The 15,639-nt window shown below is 31.2% G+C and overlaps 1 protein-coding gene across 1 annotated transcript in view; it reads right to left on the bottom strand.

The window, feature by feature from the left end:
• Positions 1 to 15,282, bottom strand: part of LOC110447540 (collagen alpha-5(IV) chain-like) — a 43,140-nt gene extending 27,858 nt beyond the window's left edge. The window contains exons 1-3 of the mRNA XM_021493311.1: positions 15,022 to 15,282; positions 2,663 to 2,737; positions 1,768 to 2,382 (exon numbers count right to left, since the gene is read on the bottom strand). Of these exons, the coding sequence (XP_021348986.1) occupies positions 1,768 to 2,382; positions 2,663 to 2,726 (679 nt within the window). The 5' untranslated portion in view covers positions 2,727 to 2,737; positions 15,022 to 15,282. The remainder of the gene's footprint in view (positions 1 to 1,767; positions 2,383 to 2,662; positions 2,738 to 15,021) is intronic.
• Positions 15,283 to 15,639: the final 357 nt, after the last annotated feature.

The following is a 15,639-nucleotide window of genomic DNA, read 5'->3' as shown; positions in this document are numbered from 1 at the left end:
GTAAAAAGATTAATATGTATATGTGTGCAATAAATACGTGAATAACGATGTATAGAAGCGTACATGCAGTTAAATTTTCGTTGAAATATGCTGTTATATAAGCATAACAAAAAAGCGAAGCATTAAGGAAACAGTGTGTTCAACAATAGTTTTGTAATAGTTTGAAAGGGGTATATCAGAATTATACAAAACAGCAGAAATTAATTGATTGGGATGTCCTCAATTTACTTTTGATAATTTGTATTCAAAAATGTTTTTACAATGTAAAAATAATCTTAAATGAGGTGTTAAAGGTAGAGCGTCAATTTTCAAAATTTGTATGCAAAATGAACACCCTGTTTATTCAAACATCAACAAAAATATTAATTAAGCGTTCTCATCTTACTAAATATAATCAGAATCATAATCCTCGTTGTCTGAAACAACAGCTCAGTGTGGCTTAAAAAAGTGTATATCTATGGTGAAATTAAGTAGAAAGTAATTTCTGTTACCTAAAAACTCAGGATATTTTCTTGAATTTACTTAACCAGTCCATCACTAAGGTTTTTTCAGATCTTTAAAATTTATTGTTATTTTATTTATTTTACTGTGGTTTTTTAAAATCAATAAATGGTTTAGATAATTATTTATGTTCCCTTGTGATTAAGAATACGATGACTAAACATAAAGTCGCCATGATTAGCGATCCGTAGTAATGAATTAGAGATATCGGAGGTGACGTGGTATACTGACGTGTGGTTTGGGACTAACGCCCCCTTAACTAACTACCGTTAATGACAGAGTGGGTAAGTTTGTCTGTCTTCATGATTACATGTGTATAAATTTAGCAATACATTAAAAGTCAATGAGTAAACTGTCCAAACTGGGTATTACACCTGCTTGTGATGAATGATAATTACAACATCTACATAAAACTTTCTTCTTACATACACCTACTCATTTAAGTTGATGTAACTACAACATTACATAAGCCTTTGTGTTTCACTACCGAAATAAAATTAGGTTAATGTTATCCTGAGTATACCTAGAACACGATAATTTTTAATTGATATTGTGTTTTTATTAGACTATAGTGTAAGGAAGAACTGCGCGACATTTGATGTATTGTGCAAGGAATATGCTAGGCTCTCATATCATTCCATGAATATGCTAGGCTCTCATATCATTCCACGGGTTTGATTTTTTGGGGCTACCATTTTTGTTATTTAACTGTCAAGTCTGTCTAGGTGTGAGAGAAAGAGGGCTGGGAATATGCTAAATCATCCTCATTCCTAACGGTCTAGCGATATCTAAGAGCATACGATACATATTTAACATTTTAAATTGAAAATAGAAGTCCGTTTTTAAATGCTTAAGTCTGTTTCAAATTTTGCAGACAATATACCTCAAGACTTCAACATTAAACCTCATTTCGAGGTATATATTCAAGACATCGCACTTAAAAAACTGACAGATACTGTTCAACCGATAACAGCTTGACATTCTGCATTAATTTGGTTAATAAAGCAAAGCCCAAGCCAGACTTACTTCGTCGTACAACGGAAGTCCTAGCCCCACCAGCATTGTTAGTGTCATTTTGTCTACGTAAGTTAGCGAACACCTCTGGTTGTGCTGCGAACGTGCTAAGGAGCGAGCGTGGAATACCAAGTAAAGCGAGCCTGCGCAATTCCCGTCTGTTTCCGTTCCGCATTGACATCAGTGTTTGAGCCATGCTATTTGGTAGAATGAGCATCTGCTCGCCTTCCCTCAGTAACAGATTGTTTATACCTCTTTGAGGGGACGACCCAAACTGAGATGGAAATGAGGACATGCGTTGTTGTTGGTCGAACGGCAACATGGATTGTTGCTGCTGCTGCTGTCTTTGTTGCTGCATCTGCTGCATCTGCATCTGCTGCATCTGTTGCATCTGCTGCATCTGCTGTTGTCGTCTTGCGAGCATTGGATTGAAGCCACCAGGCGCTCCGAAAGGGGACATATCCTGGGAAGGTAACATGGGTTGTCCCATGCGATTGAAAGGACCTTGCTGTCCCATGCCAAACATTTCTGTTGGTGTCTGCTGCACACTGTCGGATGGAAAGGGACCTATGATGGGGACCGTTACTGTCCCAACTTGTCTGGGGATAGCCTGGGTATTTGATGGTAACTGGGGATTGTTAGACGCTGTCGAAGCCCCGGTCGTTGATGTTGCTGCATTATTTGTAGACTGTGGTTGTTGTTGTTGCTGTTGTTGTTGTTGTTGTTGTTGTTGTTGTTGTGGTTGAGTTGTGGGTTGTTGTTGCTGTTGTCCATTTTGTGGGATATTTGATGCTGCACGAAATCTCTGTCCAAAAAAGCCATTAAATCTACTTACGGGTCTGATGTTTCCGAAAAACTCCCCCTGGCCTGTCGTAAAAGCAATACAACAGTTAGTTTACGCCACAGTATATGTATATATATGATGGATAATTGGTTTGAAGTAAAATGATGAAATGTGATAATGCATTTCTATTTTTCAATAAAGTTGCAAATCATGTGTAACAAATACATATTTATTTTATATAAACTAAAATTTTAGTTTTTTTTTTAATAAAAATAGGCAGGTGTACATATTGTTTTATTCCTTGAACTTCAACATTAATACATAATAAGTATAAACACTATTTGCATAGGCAATTGTACATACCATGTGCTTTTTGTAGAAAGAGTAATATCGTGATAGGCAGCAGTGTATAAAGGGATTTCATCATTGTTGTTTAATCTACAATGTAAATGACATTANAAAAAAAAAAAAAAAAAAAAAAAAAAAAAAAAAAACCCGAAGAAACGAATGCCTGTTGGTTGCGCATAGACATATATCTAAAGATATCTAAAAACCCATCAGGTAAAAAGAAGGAAATATTAGAGAATACCACAAAATACCACAAATCACGGGCAGTATGTATGACATATACGATTTTATTGTGGTATTGAAAAACTTTATTTTTATACCATTACGGACTATTATCCAGTCTTGTATGCTTTACTCTTTGAAATTATCCAGTTTTGTATGCGTTAGCATATGACATTATCTAGTCTTATATGCTTTACAGTATAAAAGTATCCAGTCTTGTATGCTTAACTGTATAAAAGTATCCAGTCTTGTATGCTTAACTGTATAAAAGTATCCAGTATTGTATGCTTTATTATTAAAAGGTTATCAAAGGGCCATTTATATGAACATTTCCATATCCTACTAGGTATCAGACCGAGGCTCGCCATGTCTGCCCTGGGGGTCAGGGGCCAGAGGCCCGATGGCTGATAGAAATCGAGTGAGCCTTACTATAGTCATATTCTTCCTTTAATAAAACACAAGTGACACAATAGTAAATACAGATGAAAATTCAGTTTGAGGGATGATTTTTCTGAAAAGTGTTGAACCGAAATGAATATATCGTGAGCCGGGCAGATATGGCGAGTGTTGTGTAAATATGGGTTGGTCCAGGATATGGGTCAAACACAGCTCATAGTAACATGTTAAGCAACCAATATCACGAACAAGTATGTGTTAAATACCAGTATTGCTTTATTATGTATCATTATCCAGTCTTGTATGCCTTTTTATAAGTTACAGAATATACTATCAAAATTATGTAACAGTACACTGTACATTCTATCATGGACTCTTTACCACTATCAAAATATCCCCATAAAAACGTGAATCTGCGTCAAGATCCTAATTGACCAGGAAGCAGGTCTCTCTTAAATGTCAATAGTGGCTTGTAAATAAAACTCATTAGATTGGCTGATACTCGTAGCTACGTACACACGAATCAGGAAAACCCCATGCCAAGGTCAGAAACGAATCAGGTGTTTTGTGTACAATTTGTGTATACCACACGTTAGTGTGAGCCGAACCAGACAACAATAGAAAAACGAAGCGATTTGTTAGATATTCCACTCAGTCAAGGAAGTAAAATGACTTTACCGTGATAGGAATACCGAAATTAATCAATTAACAGTTACGTTGGTATTACATAAAAGGTTAATTACTGTGTGTGATGTATGTTTACGCATGTAGAGAGATGATTGACAAATACTTTTTCTATATTATATGGTTGCACTCCGGTATAGTCAAGGAATCGTACCAATGTAATCAGTCCGGATATGGTCACTGTTCCTTGGTATACAATCACTAAGAGCATGTGGAAAAAATTATTGAATCACAAAGTAAAAGAAACTAATTACGATAAAATTAAACATAATCCTATACAAAGACATAAAACATTGTCTACGAGTGTCTAGAAAGAAAAGGATCGTGCTTGTCATCAACTAGGTATTCGGTGGTTACAACAGCATACAGTCCACAATAACGTTACACTATAGAGTAGTTTAGACATGCTCGATGAAAAAAATCAGTACAGATTCAAAACAAATTAATCATATCGGTCAACACATTCAGGAAAACCACATACCCCTTTGTTCGATAGGATCAAATACTAGTCAAACATATATCGGAAATGGGAGAATTTACGCCCGACAACCGACTTTTCTATCACAATTCCAGTATTTTTATCAACCTCATATGCTATTCTTCCTATCATTTAAGCCATGTGATATGAATTTATAAAAAGTTTATCCCCCTTCCCCCTATGGAATGGAAACAAAGAGCAATTAATGATCTATATATACATATGTCTTTTATAACATATTCTCTGGTAAATAAGTTAATGTAAATATACAGATCAAAGACTAGTATGTACCCTTGCTAAAACAAACACACATTTGTTTGTTTTGATGTTGATATAATTCACATTAAGGAACAATGTTAACACTTTGATGTGTGTACTGGCCTCGATTGTTTCTACGTTAAAGCGATATTAATACAGTATAGAGACTTTATTAAGAGTTTGCACTTAAAGAGCAATTACCAGATGTCATTATCTGATGTTGGCGGTCGTTACAGGTTAATTTAACGATGACCATACAATAACTTCATAAGGTAAAAATGTTAAAAATAGGTAGAAAAATAATATTTGTTTTCACATTTTCCGTTAATTGATCAATGTTTTAAAAACTTTATCTTTCTTACAAAACAGATGATTTTTGTCTGTATAACTCTGACCTTATATGTGATATTTAGGCCAGAGGGTGTCTGATGGGGTGACGAAGGTTGACAACCTGACAGATCAGTGAAGCATGACGCCACATACTAATCATTACTTCAGCCATTGTTTGGACACTTGTCTATCTATGTTAGACAAGAATTATTCATCATTACGTTTGTTAAGGCTGACAATCTTTACGAGCGCTGTCAAATGTTATTTTTATTTAATGTGGTCAGGAGGTCCATAAATACTCAAGCGTATGTTCCATGTTGTAGAGGTTCCTTGTAGCTTAGTACCAACAAGACTCGCCATCATACAATTAAACCAGAATCACTTATCACCTATCATCGCAATTTAATTAATAAGGAAATGTTTCACGTGAATTTACTTGTATTATATCTGTCCATTTTTTTATGAAAAATATGTAAAAGATAAAGTGCAACAACAACTTTGTAATCATGAACTTGATACGTTATCAACGAAACAAATGTGTGTTTCATAAATGATTTATTGTTTAGGAAAAAACGGATCGTCACAGCGTCCTAAGGATAAAGACGTTTTGAGACGCTTATTATCACTTCATATCTAAAATCAACATCAATCAAATCTTTATGAGAAGAAGCAGTAAAGTACAATACATTAAAACTAAAGGAAAGAGATCGACAGATTCATTACAACAAAGCCAATATATAGAGCTCCAAATGATGGTTACAGCCGTCAGCGTATAACATGTGGAGTGATGGTGAATAAATGGTATTAATGACTGTGTTGGTTAACCGTCTAAACATTATTAGTATTGTTTAATCAAATGTATGAACTACATGACATCCGTTATGATATATGACACAATTCCTCTTCTAACTAATGATTTAAAAAAAAAAATCTTATGAATAAAACTAATGAGAATAATATTCTGTTTCCTGATATCTCTTAAAGTACGCATGTAAATAAAGTGAACACGTTTTTGTTGGAGACATTAGTAGCAGTGCTATGACGTCACAATGTACAACAGCATGTAAACGCATATCGAGCTTCCGCAAAGGATATAGCTCGACGGAGCATTGTCAGCTTTCGGATATATCAAAAACAGAAAAAGTTTCTTTTAGATTTGTCCGGAGCAGTTATTTCTCAGATTATTATCGTGTCTTTATGTATCTTGTATTGATTCAACGCATGAAATTGGAAAGATAATTGAAACACCGAAAGGGAATATCTTTTGTAAATTTTTCGTTAAGCATTCAATGGATATTTAACTGTACCTGTACAACAACTATACATTGTACAAGCTTGTAGTTCAAGTCGGTATCGCCCATGTCAACAAAGACACAATAATCGAGCATCAAAATGAAGAAAAATGCTAATATATTTGATTTGTTTTCATCGTAGAAGTAATTAAGGAGGCACATATTTAAATTTTTAGTTTGTCGATCCAGAACGCCAAAACAATTTCACAAAAACATCTTACTGCACCATAAAGCTAAAGGGAGACACCTGTTTATATTGAAGATTATTTCATTCTGTTTGTAGCCTGTTGTGTGATCAAATCCCGTTAGAGATATTGACATTAAAAGTCCATTAACTAAGTGGTGATGTCTGTCCATACAAACAGGTTTATGTCTACATTTCCTGTAATAAAATTGTTTGCTTTTACAAAATAGTCATATGTGATAACAAGCATTCTGTTTGAATTTTCATTTTTCCTATTATTCCAGCATCCTTTAATTGATTTTCGTTAGATAACATAATATGTCGGGTTTTTTTTTTAGAGTTAATCAAACTTTATTGAATCATTAACATTAACGAAAGCATATGCCTTAAGTATATAAGATAATTATAGCTTATTGCAACTTTGTTAAGAACATGAAAATATTTTAATCAAACTTTACACAAAAAGGCAATGTATGTCAATATATCAGTCCATTTTTAAAAATACATACAGTAACAACTGCAGTGTACGTATTTGTTTGGTACCGACAGGAAGAAAACGGCAAATTAGAAAAGAGAGATAAATAAAACATGTAATGGATAAAGAAAAAAACAGTTCCAACGAAAGAGACAAAAAAAGCATCTCTACTTACTCTTCTTACAAAACTATTGTAATTAAACACACCAACTCCGTTTTGATACAGTAGCGCCGTTTAGGAGAATAATATATGTGTAGATAGTAATTTATTTAAGTACAGTAGTAGATATAAGGAGAGTATTAAGTAAGGTATGGGTTATAAAGGAAAGAGACCGTTTAATGAGAGAATATATATAGAGGGGAACTGTAAGTGACAGTACAGTGGGAGAGGTAAGCAGAGTAAAATGTGGTTTGTATAAGGTAGAGAACGGTTAGTGAGAATACTGTAATAGATGTTAGGAGATTAAAGTTAGTTTATATAAGGTAGAGAACGGTTAGTGAGAATACTGTAATAGATGTTAGGAGAGTAAAGTTAGTTTATAAAAGGTAGAGAACGGTTAGTAAAAGTACAGCGGAAAAGGTTTGGAGAGTAGATTGTTTATGTAAGGTAGAAAACGGTTAGTGACAGTGGAGTGGTAGAGGTTAGAATAGTAGATGGTTCATATCAGGTAGTAGTCGGTTAGTGAAAATATTGTAATAGATATTAGGAAAGTAGAGTTAAAGTACCACGGAAAATGTTAGGAGAGTAGGTGGTTAGTGAGTAGAGCAAAAGAGATCTGGAGAGTGAGAGTAGGTGGTGTATTCAAGGCTGGGAACGATTGGTGAGAGTGCAGTAGAAGACGTTAGAGGATTTATATAAAGTAGAGACAGTTAATAAGTACAGTGGAGAACGTAAGAGGATTTATATAAAGTAGAGACAGTTAATAAGTACAGTGGAAGACGTTAGATATCAGGTAGTAGTCGGTTAGTGAAAATATTGTAATAGATATTAGGAAAGTAGAGTTAAAGTACCACGGAAAATGTTAGGAGAGTAGGTGGTTAGTGAGTAGAGTAAAAGAGATCTGGAGAGTGAGAGCAGGTGGTGTATTCAAGGCTGGGAACGATTGCTGAGAGTGCAGTAGAAGACGTAAGAGGATTTATATAAAGTAGAAACAGTTAATGAGTACAGCGGAAGAAGTTAGAGGATTTATATAAAGTATAGACAATTAATAAGTAGAGTGGAAGACGTTAGAGGGTTTATATAAAGTAGAGACAGAGAATAAGTACAGTGGAAGAAGTTAGAGGATTTATATAAAGTAGAGACATTTAATAATAACAGTGGAAGACGTTAGAGGATTTATATAAATTAGAGACAGTTAATAAGTACAGTGGAAGACGTTAGAGGATTTATATAAAGTAGAGACAGTGAATAAGTACAGTGGAAGACGTTAGAGGATTTATGTAAAGTAGAGACAGTTAATAAGTACAGTGGAAGACGTTAGAGGATTTATGTAAAGTAGAGACAGTTAATAATAACAGTGGAAGACGTTAGAGGATTTACATAAAGCAGAAAAAGTTAATAAGTACAGAGGAAGAAGTTAGGAGAGTAGATGGTTTATATAAGGTATAGAACGGTTAGTGAGAGTACAGTGGTAAATATTAGGAGAGTAGCGAGTAGTTATATTGAGTTGGAGACGGTTAGTGAGAATACATTGTTACAGGGAAGTAGAGTAAGAGTGGTATAATTGTAATTAATATATGCATGATCTAAAAAACACTTCCTAAACACTATCATTTTCCGGACTTTTTTTATTGATCGCTAATAGACGAGTTGTTTTGGTTTTTATGAATCCTAAGTTCCTGTCATATCCTATCTTTCCCTGATGTGTCGACACTGTGATATATTTTTATTACATTATTTAACAGAAAAAATAACACTCATGTTGAAAGTTCATATTCAGTAATACTAGTATAGGCAAAGTGAAGAGTTTAATGTAAACTAAAATCTCTACAGAATCATTATAGGTCATTTAACTGACCATATCATTGTGTTATTAACGAGTAGTGAAATGGCTTCATACAATAATATTGTCAGTTAAGTGACCTACAATTATATTGTTAACATGTTAAGAATATTATTATAGCATCGAGATTAATAACTATTATCTAACTATCGTCGACAAGTTGTTATATTGTATGAGTATCGACCAGGCTTGACGGGCAGTGTCCGGACACCTGTCACATCATAGCCACACACACATCAACCTATATTTGATATATATTACACACTGACCAGGCCTCGACATCAACAATCAATTAATGGATGATAAAAAATCCATTCACAATGACATATGGAGGAACTAGTCTGTGGGTCATCTATATAGGAGGCCCAGCAATAGAGTACTGATAATTGTAGTACATGTATACATATAATTTGATTTCTTAATGACTCAAACTGCCTTTTTACATTTTACATTTTTTTTCTTCACATGCTCTATTTCATATTAACATCTTTCACGCATGGTACAGATCAAAGGCCATAAGTGATAAATAAGTGATACTAAATATACACGTTTAAAAAAGGTTTTCATAGTACCGTAAAGAGCAATCCCTAACCGATAGCCTAAATCTGTTCTCGAAGAGGTTAAGTTTTATAAATATGTACGGACAGTTGATGACACATGAACACAAACTACCATAGGGTGTATTTCCTCGTAAACATAATATTATTTCATTTATCATTCTTACGTGCCGCTCTGATATTGTTTTACACCTACCCTTCCCGTTATCGTTACTGCTGGTTTGCAGTACATACATTTCTGGTGTTTCCTTTTTATGAAACATTAATGATTTATATATGAATCAATGTCACTAGCAATGAAGGAAACATAACGTTTTTGACATGATGATTGTATTACTAAATATCGCAAACCCATTTCCTTAAAGGCTGTTTATTCATTGAATTCAAAATGTGATGTGATCGGCTTATGTTCACAAGGATGAAATGCAAAGCATAAAGGTATTATAAGAGACACTTTATTCATTTTAAATGAACTGCTAACAGGCCATTTTTATGAGTTTATTTTCTCTTCAACTGGCATACTTACATTCAGATAAGCATTCAGTCACCTTTTGATTCATCTTATTGTTCATACCACACCATAATATTTGTATTAAAGTGTGGCTATACCCAGTCAATGTTCCTTACCAATACCATGTTATCTAAAAATCGTACTTTATGTTATTATTGTACTTTATGTTATCTAATACCGTACTTTATGTTACCCAGTCAATGTTCCTTACCAATACCATGCTATCTAAAAACCGTACTTTATGTTATCTCATACTGTGCTTTATGTTATCTAATACCGTACTTTGTTATCTAATGTTATCTAATACTGTGCTTTATGTTATCTAATACTGTACTTTATGTTATGTAATACTGTACTTTATGTTATGTAATACCGTACTTTATGTTATCTAATACTGTACTTTATGTTAACTAATATTGTACTTTATGTTATCTGATATTGTACTTTATGTTATCTAATACCATACTTTATGTTATCTAATACTGTACTTTATGTTATCTAATACTGTACTTTATGTTATCTAATACTGTACTTTATGTAATCTTATACCGTACTTTATGTTATATAATGTTATCTAAAAACCGTACTTTATGTTATCTAATACTGTGCTTAATGTTATCTAATACCGTACTTTATGTTATCTAATACTGTACTTTATGTTATCTAATACCGTACTTTATGTTATGTAATACCGTACTTTATGTTATCTAATACTGTACGTAATGTTATGTAATACTGTACTTTATGTTATCTAATACTGTACTTTATGTTATCTAATACTGTACTTTATGTTATCTAATACTGTAATTTATGTTATCTAATACTGTACTTTATGTTATCTAATACCGTACTTTATGTTATCTAATACCGTACTTTATGTTATCTAATAATCTACTTTATGTTATCTAATACTGTACTTTATGTTATCTAATACCGTACTTTATGTTATCTAATACTGTACTTTGTGTTAGCTAATACTGTACTTTATGTTATCTTATACTGTACTTTTTGTTATCTAATGTTATCTAATACTGTACTTTATGTTATCTAATACTGTACTTTAATTTATCTAATACTGTACTTTATGTCATCTAATACCGTACTTTATGTTATCTAATATTGTTCTTAATGTTATCTAAAATCGTACTTTATGTTATCTAATGTTATCTAATACCGTACATTATGTTATCTAATACCGTACTTTATGTTATCTAATATTATCTAATACTGTACTTTATGTTATCTAATGTTATCTAATACCGTACTTTATGTTATCTAATACTGTTCTTTATGTAATCTAATGTTATCTAATACTGTACTTTATGTTTTCTAATACTGTATTTTATGTAATCTAATACTGTACTTTATGTTATCTATTAACGTACTTTATGTTAGCTGATACCGTACTTTATGTTATCTAATACTGTATTTTATGTTATCTAATACTGTACTTTATGTTATCTATTACCGTACTTTATGTTAGCTGATACCGTACTTTATGTTATCTATTACTGTACTTGATGTTATCTTATACTGTACTTTATGTTATCTAATAATGTACTTTATGTTATCTAATACTGTACTTTATGTTATCTAATGCTATCTAATACTGTATTTTATGTTATCTAATGTTATCTATTACCGTACTTTATGTTATCTAATACTGTACTTTATGTTATCTAATGTTATCTAATACTGTACTTTATGTTATCTAATACTGTACTTTATGTTATCTAATGTTATCTAATACCGTACTTTATGCTATCTAATACTGTACTTTATGTTATCTAATACTGTACTTTATGTTATCTAATACTCTACTTTAATTTATCTAATACTCTACTTTATGTTATCTAATATCGTACTTTATGTTATCTAATACCGTACTTTATGTTATCTAATACTGTACTTTATGTTATCGTATACCGTACTTTATGTTATCTAATAATGTACCTTATGTTATCTAATGTTATCTAATACTGTACTTCATTTTATCTAATACTGTTCTTTATGTTATCTAATGTTATCTTATATCTAAAACCGTACTTTATGTTATCTAATGTTATCTAATACCGTACTTTATGTTAGCTGATACCGTACTTTATGTTATCTAATACTGTACTATATGTTATCTAATGTTATCTAATACCGTACTTTATGCTATCTAATACTGTACTTTATGTTATCTAATACTAATACCGTACTTTATGTTATCTAATATTGTACTTTATGTTATCTAAAACCGTACTTTATGTTATCTAATGTTATCTAATACTGTACTTCATTTTATCTAATACTGTTCTTTATGTTATCTAATGTTATCTTATACTGTACTTTATGTTATCTAATACTGTACTTTATGTTATATAATACTGTACTTTATATCTAATGTTGTACTTTATGTTATCTAATACCGTACTTTATGTTATCTAATACTGTATTTTATGTTATCTAATACGGTACTTTATGTTATCTAATGTTGTACTTTATGTTATCTAATACCGTACTTTATGTTATCTAATGTTGTACTTTATGTTATCTAATACCGTACTTTATGTTATCTAATACTGTACTTTATGTTATCTAAAACCGTACTTTATGTTATCTAATGTTATCTAATACCGTACTTTATGTTATCTAATACTGTATTTATGTTATCTAATACTGTACTTTATGTTATCTAATACTATACTTTATGTTATCTAACACTGTATTTGATGTTATCTAATACCGTACTTTATGTTATCTAATACTATACTTTATGTTATCTAATACTGTACTTTCTGTAATCTAATACTATTTTTTATGTTATCTAATACTGTACTTTATGTTATCTAATACTGTACTTTATGTTATCTAAAACCGTACTTTATGTTATCTAATGTTATCTAATACCGTACTTTATGTTATCTAATACTGTACTTTATGTTATTTGATACTGTTTTTTATGTTATCTAATACTGTACTTTATGTTATCTAATACCGTACTTTATGTTATCTAATACTTACTTTATGTTATCTAATACCGTACTTTATGCTATCTAATACTGTACTTTATGTTATCTAATGCTGTACTTTATGTTATCTAATACTGTACTTTATGTTATGTAATACCGTACTTTATGTTATCTAATACTTACTTTATGTTATCTAATACCGTACTTTATGTTATCTAATACTATACTTTATGTTATCTAACACTGTATTTTATGTTATCTAATACCGTACTTTATGTTATATAATATTATCTAATACTGTACTTTATGTTATCTAATACTGTATTTTATGTTATCTAATACTGTACTTTATGTTATCTAATTCTGTACTTTATGTTATCTTATACTGTACTTTATGTTATCTAATATTGTACTTTATGTTATCTAAAACCGTACTTTATGTTATCTAATGTTATCTAATACTGTACTTTATGTTATCTAATACTGTACTTTAATTTATCTAATACTGTACTTTATGTTATCTAATGTTATCTAATACTGTACTTTATGTTATCTAATACCGTACTTTATGTTATTTAATACCGTACGTTATGTTATCTTATACCGTACTTTATGTTATCTAATACTATACTTAATGTTATCTAATACCGTACTTTATGTTATCTAATATTGTACTTTATGTTATCTAAAACCGTACTTTATGTTATCCAATGTTATCTAATACTGTACTTTGTTTTATCTAATACTGTTCTTTATGTTATCTAATGTTATCTTATACTGTACTTAATGTTATCTAATACTGTACTTTAATTTATCTAATACTGTACTTGATGTTATCTAATACCGTACTTTATGTTATCTAATACTGTACTTTATGTTTTCTAATACTGTATTTTATGTAATCTAATACTGTACTTTATGTTATCTAATACTGTACTTTATGTTATCTAATACTTTATTTTATGTTATCTTATACTGTACTTTATGTTATCTAATATTATCTAATACTGTACTTTATGTTATCTAATACCGTACTTTATGTTATCTAATACTATTTTTTATGTTATCTAATACTGTACTTTATGTTATCTAATACTGTACTTTATGTTATCTAATACTGTACTTTATGTTATATAATACTGTACTTTATGTTATCTAATACTGTACTTTATGTTATCTGATACTGTACTTTATGCTATCTAATATTGTACTTTATGCTATCTAATATTGTACTTTATGTTATCTAATATTGTACTTTATGTTATCTAATACTGTACTTTATGTTATCTAATACTGTACTTTATGTTATCTAATACCGTACTTTATGTTATCTAATACTATTTTTTATGTTATCTAATATTGTACTTTATGTTATCTAATACTGTACTTTATGTTATTTAATACTGTACTTTATGTTATCTATTATCTATTGTGTATGAAGATAATGGATACATTAAAAAAAACAATGCAAGAAGAATGGCATTGGTTTCGGGAGAAACCGTACATGGTAAAAACAAACATTATCAATGTTGACACTGCACCAGACCTTTCATCATGAACATATATAAATGCTACCGACCGGGGAGTGTGAGCTGCAGGTACATCTATGTGAACATAAGGTCTTAATCTAATTAGTATGTTAGACGGATGACAAAGATGATTATCCAGCACATTCACGTGAGCGACAGGTACATTATTGATGTAAGTGTGTGTGTGCAAGGAATTAATACCTTTTCCTCACCTTTAATTATCACGATGTTTCTACATTAACATAGAGGGACTGGACAATGTGTTTGATCCTGTAAACATTTTTTTTTAAACTTTTAAACGTTATTTTTATATTGTTTAAATCATATATGTATATATCAATTAATTGATGTGCTGTAGGATACTTCAGTATCAGATTTGATAATGCATATCTTTAAATACGCATAAACAATTGATAAATGATTTTATAAGTTGGTATTTTCCAATGTTTTTTTTTTTAAATCATAAATACAAAACGTTAGAGGAAAATGTGTTCTTACCTGTATTAAATGTATTTTGTGTGTCCAAGGAGCCAGTTTGTTCGTGATATATCCCGAAAAATTAGTTTGTTCCCTTAAAGTGATCGTAACAGTCGTATTACCGACTTTATATTTCGATTTGTTGAAGCCAGGTCGCTATCCATCAAACGTTTGACATCCACCACCTTGTGACAAACGAGAGCCCGGCTACTTTGTTTTCCTGCAGAGTGACACAGAATAGAGAAAACGTGATGCTTATCCGCGTCTTTCCTACGTTTCTACTTCAACAGGTGTACAGTCAATGAGCCAAGACGACAATTACACTACAATAATAAGTAAGGTGTAAGGGAAGGGACGTAATCGATGGGTTCATCACAATCAAAGTGTGGGACAAGTGCATTATTGTTACGGATAATACCGCACCTTAACAGGTTAACGTGACCGGAAAAACGTTATGTCGGAAAAGCATGTGTTACTTTTATGCCATAATAATTAGATTGTTTAATTAAGCCAATGTTTTTAATTAAAATGTTGAAAACAAACAGTATTGCTTCACATGCAGATAAACACACGGCTTATGAGGATTTCTTTATGTTGCGATATTAAGTAGTATTATGTATTTTTGTAAATTGTTATACT

This window comes from Mizuhopecten yessoensis, unplaced genomic scaffold, assembly GCF_002113885.1.
Source record: "Mizuhopecten yessoensis strain PY_sf001 unplaced genomic scaffold, ASM211388v2 scaffold3459, whole genome shotgun sequence".
Lineage (NCBI taxonomy): Eukaryota > Metazoa > Mollusca > Bivalvia > Pectinida > Pectinidae > Mizuhopecten > Mizuhopecten yessoensis.
Note: the sequence above shows the minus strand (reverse complement) of the source record. Positions and strands in the feature narration are given on the sequence as shown.